Genomic DNA, 8,720 nt, shown 5'->3' with positions numbered 1-8,720 from the left:
TGAATGGACTCATACTTGACCTGGAGAGAACATCCCTACCAAGACAAAGACCTACATATGAAGAAAGGCATCTAACAGCTAAAGGCCCAGTCTGAATTTTAAGGGCTAGCTTTGCGTGATGATGTGTCTTAAGTCTTAACATTAAAGTGCCTGTTGACTGAGCTATCCCGTTGCTATGGAATATCCATGATCTAAAAATCTTTGTGGTGCCATGAGGGCGATTTGAAGGCCAAGCTCCATAGAGACTGAAATTTTAAAACATTCAAAAGCAAACATTTTAGTTTTAAAAAATTCTAAAAACAAATATACACACAACAAGGATGTAGTGTATATGTGTGTAAAATTTCACGGTGAAATACCTTGAATTGTGAGCTGCATACAAAAATCATGGATTTTTTTTTGAAAGTTCCAACCCAACTTTATTAAACTAAATTAGGAATTTCGTCTGAAACAATGCTAAGAATACAATTTGGGGGACCAAGTCCCAAAAAACCGAATCACTAGAACTCACACCCAGTTTAGCCAACGCATGTGCAGCTCCATTTGCCGTTCTCCGAACCTAGGTGAGCTTGATTTGTTCTCTTGACTTGATCAGAACTTTAATTTGTTCTTATAGAGTGAACAATGCATGTGCTAAAAAGCCACATATTTATTTCTTTGAAGTCCTCATTTTAACATATTTCATAATGAAAATGTACACACATACTCCATAGTGTCTAAACACTTTTATATTTCTTTAAGGGGGAGTACTTCTTATGAGCTCGGCCTCCGTTTTGGCATTAGACATAGACATTCTTCCGTTTCCATCACTCGAACTCGCGACTACCAGATGTTGTCCCTTCCTCTTCCTCGCCACGCCGAAGCCCCCAACCCCAAGCTCCCGACCACCTCCGCCTGCCTCCTCCGCCCGCGCGGCCGTCTCCTGCTCGGGTCCAGCAGATGCAGAGCTGCCACGAAGTATCAGTCGGCTGAGTCCCCGGATGCTTCGAGCCTGCGCCTCGCCTCCGTGGCCGCTCCCTCCCCGCCCGCCTCTGTCCGACCCCCAGACGGCGGCGGCCTCCTCCTCCTCCTCTCCGTCGCTGCTTCCGCGGTACGGCCCCCTGCCCCGTGCTCCTCATTTTAAAGCTCGTATCAAGCTCTTAATCCAGAGCTTTATCCAAAACCGCTCGCTCAGATGATTTTTGCTAACTAACGCATGGTAGACTAGTGTCACTGCACTGAAATAATGCAGGCATAGCAGATTCAGATTCCTAACCAACTTATGTTTTTGTGTGCCCAACGGGTCTCTTTTAAAGCAATGTTCAGGGTGGAAAACTTACTCGAAACTGAAAGCATGTTTGGAATGCATCTACGTGCTGCACGTACGTTAGGGATTGGCTTATGACAGATATAGGCTGAAGTTTTGTACCCTGATTACAATGGATACTTGTAGTACGAATATTCATGACTTTAGATTGTTTATTAATTGACATATCAAGGAAGTCAGCAGTCCTCCTGCGGGGGAAAAACGGAAGCCAAATGCTCTCCATTTTCCAATCTGAAAATAGCACGCCGCAAGTTAAGTTGCAGAAAATTCAGTCACTGACCCAGTCCATAAATAATATGTATGCATATTTTGAGTTTCTTTCTAGGTGCGCAGGTACTTAGTTTGGATGCAGGAGCACTTCCCATACAAGCGAAAGTGCTTTTGTCAATTAAATAGTTCTGATAAGAAAAAATCATTGCAAACGTATATGTTGGTAAAAAAAATAGTGATGGGAAAACTGCACGAGCATGGTTCATCCAAGTGAAAGTCGCAGTTTCTCTTGTGAAGAATACTTCTTATATAGAACCATATCTTGTCAGGTTTATTCTGGATAATTTGGCTCCCATCTTTAATTTGCGCTTGTCAGCGTCGGGAGCCTACTGTCTCTGTTGATCACAGTTACTATCTTATGTAGGTTGCAATATCTGCCAGCTTCATATTCTTTTCGGCGATTCCCTCCATGTTGGTAGGTTGGTCCATTCGGTAAAACTTAAAACTTCTAAATGAAACATGTAGCAACTATGGATATTGATATGCTAAACATTTTCAGGACTGTAAGAGGGCAGCAGAGTCTCTTGAAAAGTCATTTGACCTCACAAGAGAGAAGCTTCCTGAAAGTATGGCTTCAGTGAGACTAGTTGCAAAAGAGATCGGTGCCTTGAGTGTTGATCTCAGTGACCTAAGGCAAGTAACTAAACACTTCTCACACCTGTTTCCTTTAATCTTTTCTTTTATATATATTATTAGATGATCGGCTGATTTGCATATATGAAACTGCATTAACTCGAAGTGAATCTTTTCTTTTATATATATTATTAGATGATCGGCTGATTTGCATATATGAAACTGCATTGACTCGAAGTGACCTGGATGTGTAATTACTTTTGGCTATGGTAGTTAATTCCAGATATTGTTCACTTGCTGTATCTGCCATCCACAGACATAACTCTTTTCTGAGATTGTATTCTGATTACTGGATGCTGCCTTTTTTTCTTCTCAAGAGTACTAGATCGTGACTTTGTGTCCACACATGTTGGCAACTTTTGCAGTATTACAGTGTGTTGTGTAAAAGAGCTCAAATTCCTTAATAGGGGATAATTTCTGGATAACTAACAATATAACCATTCCCTAGATCAGTCAAGAATTGACGAAGGTTGTGAGGAGTTCCTTGAGCATTGTTCATACAGCTGACGCTCAACTTCGCCAGCTGGCAACCTCAGCCCAACAAGGTGATCTCTGCTCTGGTGGCATTAACTTCTACTCCATCCGTTCCTAAATATAAGTCTTTGTAGAGATTTCACTATGAACCACATACGGATGTATATAGATGCATTTTAAGTGTAGATTCATTCATTTTGCTCCGTATGTAGTCCACCTAGTGAAATCTCTACAAAGACTTGTATTTAGGAATGGAGGGAGTACATGGCTTACCCAGCAAAAAAAACTTCTAACATGGCTTAAGAACCATGCCCAAGGTTTTTTGCCTTAGCATTTGTTCCGTTTTTTAGGAACCGCTCAGGGGGTGGCTAACCGGAACAAAGCAGTAGGTGAGCCATTGGTGGCTACTACTGTGAGAGAAGTCCGTGAGTTGATTGCGGACATCCAGTCAGGATTTGGAGCAGCCTCTGGCATCACCAGCCTTTTCATGTGGGCATCAAAAGTTTGGTCAAAGCGCCCTACGAATAACTCACAGTGAGATAACACGATGTCTCTGAATTTATCTCGTTACTGATGCTATGAGCATATGGTCTAACCAGGCAGGACATAACTTAGTCTCCCGCACGGCTATCGGCCACCACTCGTGAGGTCTAAGAGAAGGAGATCGCAGTTAGTGTGTCCTAAACTGGGTGAACTGAATTATGTGTGCTCATCTGTTGTTGCATCATCTTTGTTGATACTGAATAGTTTGATATTTCTGCTTGAAATCTTTGAATAACAGGTAATTTTTCAGTTTAAGTGTTGGTAGGGGCCGCGCGAACGCGTACCCCCTCTGCAACAAATTACGACGTCCACTCTCCCAGAGGGAGATGGTAAACCAGTGCGCCCACAAGGTGCAATGTAGGCCACTGATCTAGGCCATGAGACTTCTTGATCTCTCATCGACCCCGTCCAGGTAAGTGAGTTTCAAGGGAGCCCTTGGTGGCGTCTAAATAGTCGGCTGTAGCTCCCGATGATGCTCAAGTCCCCGATGTGGGACTAAACGTCCGTACAAGAATCCTGGTTTTTCTTTTAGCAAAGGTACAAGAAGGGCCACAAACCTGCTAACTCAGGCCCACCGTGTCTATTAGTAGTAATCCAGGCCCAATAAGCTGCAGCTTATACGTGCATCGGTCGGTGCTTGAGTTCGAATCGGGAACGGCTGCTTGCTTCGATTGCGTTCCCTCAAAGAGCGGCGGCGACGGAGATCGATCGACCAAGGGGAGTCTTCGATAGAGTTGATGGCGGCGACGATGCTGCGACATGCGTCGGCAAGGGTGGGCGGCGTTTATGCAGCATCATCTTCGTTGCAAAAAATTCAACAACATCAACTATGTTGCAAAAATGATGCACAAAAGAAAAAAAATGTTGTAAAAGTTTTCTGCAACATGACCTCTGTTGCAAAAGTTTCTTCCGCGACAGTCCCTATGTTGCAAGAAGACGAAGAAGAAAAAAAATCTGCAATCTAACCTATGTTGTAAAAGTTTTCTGCAATATGACCTTTGTTGCAAAAGTTTCTTTCGCAACAGTACCTATGTTGCAGAAAGACGAAGAAAAAATTCCGCAACCTGACCTATGTAGCAAAAGTTTTCTGCAACATGACCTTTGTTGCAAAGATTTTTGCGGCACGACCTTTGATGCAAATGTTTCTGCAACATTACCTGTGTTGCAAAGATGAAGAACGCCACTCGGCCCTCGATGGACATAGGATCTGACGGTGCACGACCCGACCGATCTTTTAAAAAGATCAGCCGGTGGACGCGTAGCAGCCCCCTTACTATTGTGTAAAAGAATTCCATAAGATAATGGTAAGTATTTTCTAGATAAAACTATCACTTTCATCCATTAATTAAGAAGAGAATTGCATATCTCCCCCTGCAGCCATTAGATCTGGCGTTATCCAACGACCCAACTCCTTTCAACTGAGCTCATATATTGCAGAAACATCTGTAACAGAAGTTGTGTTATAGATTTTTTTTTCTTCAGCTTCACCTTTTTGCAACAGAGTTGATGTTGCGGAAAGAACTTTTGCAACATGAATGATGTTGCAGGTTTTTCTTGCAATGAAAAGGATGTCGCGGCAGCACTGTCGTGGTGTCGCCGTTTTGCAACTTCGTCGTTGTTGCAGAAACTTGTCGGCGTGCGAACGCACAGCCTAGTAGGCACGGGCGTCTTTCGTTGCGCGAAGCCGACCCGACCGTGCCTTGACGCTGGTCTTGCACCGGCTTTGCCGCCGGCGACGAGGACCTCCGGCCGGGATAACGCCGCCGCGAAGGCGGCTAGGAGGACACGCATCGTTCTCCATGGACTTGTTGTGTCGTGGTCCCAGCCTCTCCTGGGCTCGCCAGACATGGCTCTTCCTGTCAGCACTACCTGGGTGGCTTCGACGGCGACAACTCGGGTCGGCCGCCCTTGTCACCCCACCGTGGTCTGGGAGGCCACCAACGATGGAGGTTGTGTCGTTGTCGTTGCCCTCCCTCACGGTTCTCTCCTGGTGGGTGGGCAACAAACCGTTGGTTTCAGTGTGCCTTTTGAAATATGAGTCCAGTTACAAGAATATATGTGGCTAGCGTTTTAGTGAAGATAATAAGGATGAAAGAAGAGATGTGGTGCGCTGCCATAAAGACGCGTGGCAGAGACATAGAACGCCGCGGACATTAGAGAAACGATTGGTGGATTGAGCAGATCTTTTTTCAAGGAGGCAAGTTTGATCATTCAGGGCTTTTTTAGGTGACTTCGATCGATCAGTTTTGTTTTTCCTTTTGAGCAGAGGATCCATCAGTTTTTTTTCTTTAGAAATCGACCAGTTTTTTCTTTTAGAAAAAGAATATCGACCAGTTTTTTAGGGTAAAGAATATCGACCAATTTGAATTCCTTCGAGCGTCATGTTCCCGATCCAAGAATTGCTTGGCCCGGCCCGCTAGGCGTCTCCTTGGAGCGCCAGAAGCCTAAACCGGCGTTCGCTCAGAAAAAAAAATGCCTAAACCGGCGCTGAGAGCGAGCTCTCCGACATCGACGCCGAATTTGAATCGGAGGCAGTTTCTTGAGCCGATCGCGTTCCAATTAATACGCTGGCCAGCACGAACCCTCGATCTCTCTACGGTTTTCTCCTTTTATAACCCACGGAGAGCGGCGGCGGCGACTGCGATCGATCGACCGACCGACCGTGCCCACGGTGCTCTGGAGAAATTTGAGATTCAGATTCAGGCGACAAAACGAAATCAGAGGAATCGGATTGTTGAACGAGGCGTGGCTGGAGAAGAAGCCGCTGAGGCCGATCGAGAGAGCGAAGCCGATGGCGGCGACGAAGAAACCCAAGGCCAAGCCTCAAAAACCAGCCAAGGTGACGGCTGCGAGGATAGCAAAGATGATGGCTGAAGGGGACGAGATGATAAGAAACATGACGCCTGAAGAAAGGGCCAGGCTTATTGCCTAGTCCATGGCTAAAAAATCGGCCGAGGAAGCTGCTGCGGCGAAAGATGAAGTTGGAGATGACGAGGAGGAGACTGCACCGACACAATGCGAGGAAGAATGGCTCGCTGCCAAGTTTCGCTCTATGTGGAGAAGATACCTAGCTCCCTGTGGTGTTACCTTCGACCAAACCAGTAAGCCCCCTCCCCGCTCAATCACTTTCCTTGATCCTTGCTCACGAACGTCCTCGTATGTTCTGCTTGTCACTCAATTTGATAAGATAAGTTGCAGCATATACATCAATGGATCTGAATTTATCTCCTGTAGCTAACTAATTACCTGCTTTATTTACATGTGATGTGGTCAATCTATGCAGCATCTATCCCTTCCATGCGTCATGTGAATCCTGCTTCGGATTGCTCGGCCAAGGCCATGGACACTCTGCAGATTATGTCAGTCAAAGTTGCAGCAATCAACGGGGGCTTGCACTGGCCACTGCAGGTGTTTGGTATCGTTGCCGCGCGTGATTACTTGGATCGTAAGCGCAATATTATTTTCCACCGGCCGCGGACTGACTGCCAAACCATCACCCAGGATGTTCGTATTTAACTCCTCTCTTGGTTTTGTCTTTAACATCTGATGAAATGAACATTATCATTTAGTTAACTGTTATTCTACGCATGCGCATGCAGGATTGCTACCTAGCACTGTCGGGTCCGACCCGTGCCATTGTCGTGTCATATGATCCTACATACCTTGAGGTATCGCTCAAAGTGAAGGGCGCTACTGAATCTGAGGATAAAGATTTAAGTGCTCTTGTTGTGGTGTTTAGAGCTGGAGCCTGTCCTCAAAGTGTCTTCCCTAGCAGGCTTAGCACGCTGGAAATTAATTTTGATCACATTTATCACTCGGTGGAGGCCACGGTCTTTATAAGAATCATTGGCGGGTCGTGGCCGGATGGCTTTCGGGGTGTATTTAGTGCTGCCTCCAGTAGGGATGACACCCTGCAAGTCAAGTTACTTGACTTTGAAGATGGTGGGTTGCCTGTTGACGCTAATGGTGTGATCACGCTCACACGACATGTGGTCTCTGCTGCGCTTCAGAGGAACCTGAAGGTTTCTGTAATGGCATTTCCAGTTAAGGAGGGATTTGCGGCAGAGGCCAGCGAAGCAGTTTTAGAACCTCATAGAGCCGGTGTAAGCCCCCCAGGAGTCAATCTCTGTGTTGGCTCGTGTAGTATGGAAGTTCGTGTTGCTTGGTCCTGTTTCTGTTGTGAGTGGTGACATGAGACCATCTTTAACTCATTTAATCTGTGTATTATATGTTGGTGTAGTGGTACTGTGGCATTTGTTCTATTGGTGTATGCAAGAAACCTGTTCCTAGTTTTGTAGTAGTGGTAATGTGGCATCTGTTCTAGTGGCAGGTGGTGTTTTAGTGGTGTATATGCTACAATCCTGTTCCAAGTAGTAGTGTTTTGTACTAGCTTCAGTGAGACTAGTTGGAAAGGAGATTGAGTGTGGATCTGGTAGTTACTTTCAGATGTTGTTCATTTGCTGTATCCAGCATCCATTGAGATGGCTTTTTCTGAACCTGTAATCTGATTACCGGATGCTACCTTTTTTCTTCTCAGAGTACTGGATGCTAACTCATGACTTTGTGTGCACACGGCTATTGGTCACCACTCATGAGGTCTAAGAAAAGGAAACCTTGGCCATTGTTGAGCACTGGATTATGTATATTCCTTGGAAATGGCAATCCATACGTCCTAGAGTTACTCCTAAAGTTATTGATAGAATTAGAATCAATTCATGGGCAGTACTCCCTCTATTTCTTTTTAGTCCGCATATAAGATTTGTCTTAAGTCAAACTTAGTAAAGTTTGATTAAGATTATAGAAAAATATCAACATTCACAATATAAAATCGATACCATTAGATGTATCATTGAATTGTACATATCTAGTATTGTAGATGTTGATAATTTTGTATGTAAATTTGGTCAAATTTTATGAAATTTGACTTAAGACAAATTTTGTATGTGAAGTAAGAAAGAAACGGGGGGAGTAGTTCGATTTGAAGTGTTTACAATCATTATTAGTGCATTTGTTTTTAATTCAAGAATTGGTAGGGGCCACGCCAAACACATAACCTCTCTACAATAAACGTCCACTCTACCGGTAGGCAGATGGTAAACCAGTGCTCCTACAACGTGCAATGTAGGCCATTGATCTAGGCCATGAGACTTCTTGATCTCTTATTGACCCATTTAGCTAAGTAAAAAAAAGGTAAGTAAGTTTTTACGTCGCCCTAGCGTCTAAATAGTCAATGGCGTCTAAATAGTCAGCTCTCCTCTCGAGGCTGCTTCAGCCTTGGATGTGGGACAAAACGTGAGTATACAATAATCCTCGTGGCGACTTATTGGAAGTTGAGTGCTAATGCTGTCGTCTTTGGTAATTAGGGCCACTCAAACTTGCTAATTCAGGCCCACGTTGTATAGCTTAGTAGACGTGGCGGAGACTATGGCATTTAGGCCCGATATAAGGTGCAACTTGCAGATACAAAGCTTGTAATAAAATGCAAACAACCATT

At 44.7% G+C, this 8,720-nt stretch overlaps 1 protein-coding gene, 2 non-coding genes and 1 pseudogene across 3 annotated transcripts; 2 read left to right on the top strand and 2 right to left on the bottom strand.

The window, feature by feature from the left end:
* The first annotated feature begins 792 nt into the window (after positions 1 to 792).
* Positions 793 to 3,481, top strand: LOC119330332. The gene is made up of 5 exons (XM_037603439.1): positions 793 to 1,090; positions 1,941 to 1,991; positions 2,076 to 2,209; positions 2,663 to 2,754; positions 3,034 to 3,481. Exons 1-5 carry the CDS (start codon positions 830 to 832, stop codon positions 3,219 to 3,221), a joined length of 726 nt encoding a protein of 241 aa, XP_037459336.1. The 5' UTR covers positions 793 to 829; the 3' UTR covers positions 3,222 to 3,481.
* Positions 3,482 to 3,487: 6 nt separating this feature from the next.
* Positions 3,488 to 3,646, bottom strand: LOC119334983. Its single transcript, XR_005161676.1, has one exon. It is a non-coding gene; the product is annotated as a U1 spliceosomal RNA (small nuclear RNA).
* A 2,258-nt stretch (positions 3,647 to 5,904) lies between these two features.
* LOC119328578 lies at positions 5,905 to 7,588 on the top strand (annotated as a pseudogene).
* Positions 7,589 to 8,255: 667 nt separating this feature from the next.
* LOC119334764 lies at positions 8,256 to 8,409 on the bottom strand. The gene has a single exon (XR_005161528.1). It is a non-coding gene; the product is annotated as a U1 spliceosomal RNA (small nuclear RNA).
* Between the last annotated feature and the right edge of the window lie 311 nt (positions 8,410 to 8,720).

This window comes from Triticum dicoccoides, chromosome 7A (assembly GCF_002162155.2).
Source record: "Triticum dicoccoides isolate Atlit2015 ecotype Zavitan chromosome 7A, WEW_v2.0, whole genome shotgun sequence".
Taxonomy (NCBI): domain Eukaryota; kingdom Viridiplantae; phylum Streptophyta; class Magnoliopsida; order Poales; family Poaceae; genus Triticum; species Triticum dicoccoides.
Note: the sequence above shows the minus strand (reverse complement) of the source record. Positions and strands in the feature narration are given on the sequence as shown.

Coding starts and splice junctions, on each gene's coding strand:
- LOC119330332 (XM_037603439.1), top strand. CDS start 830: ATGTTGTCCCTTCCTCTTCCTCGCCACGCCGAAGCCCCCAACCCCAAG. Junction 1,992..2,075: donor CGGCGATTCCCTCCATGTTG/GTAGGTTGGTCC, acceptor AAACATTTTCAG/GACTGTAAGAGGGCAGCAGA. Junction 2,210..2,662: donor GTTGATCTCAGTGACCTAAG/GCAAGTAACTAA, acceptor TCCCTAGATCAG/TCAAGAATTGACGAAGGTTG.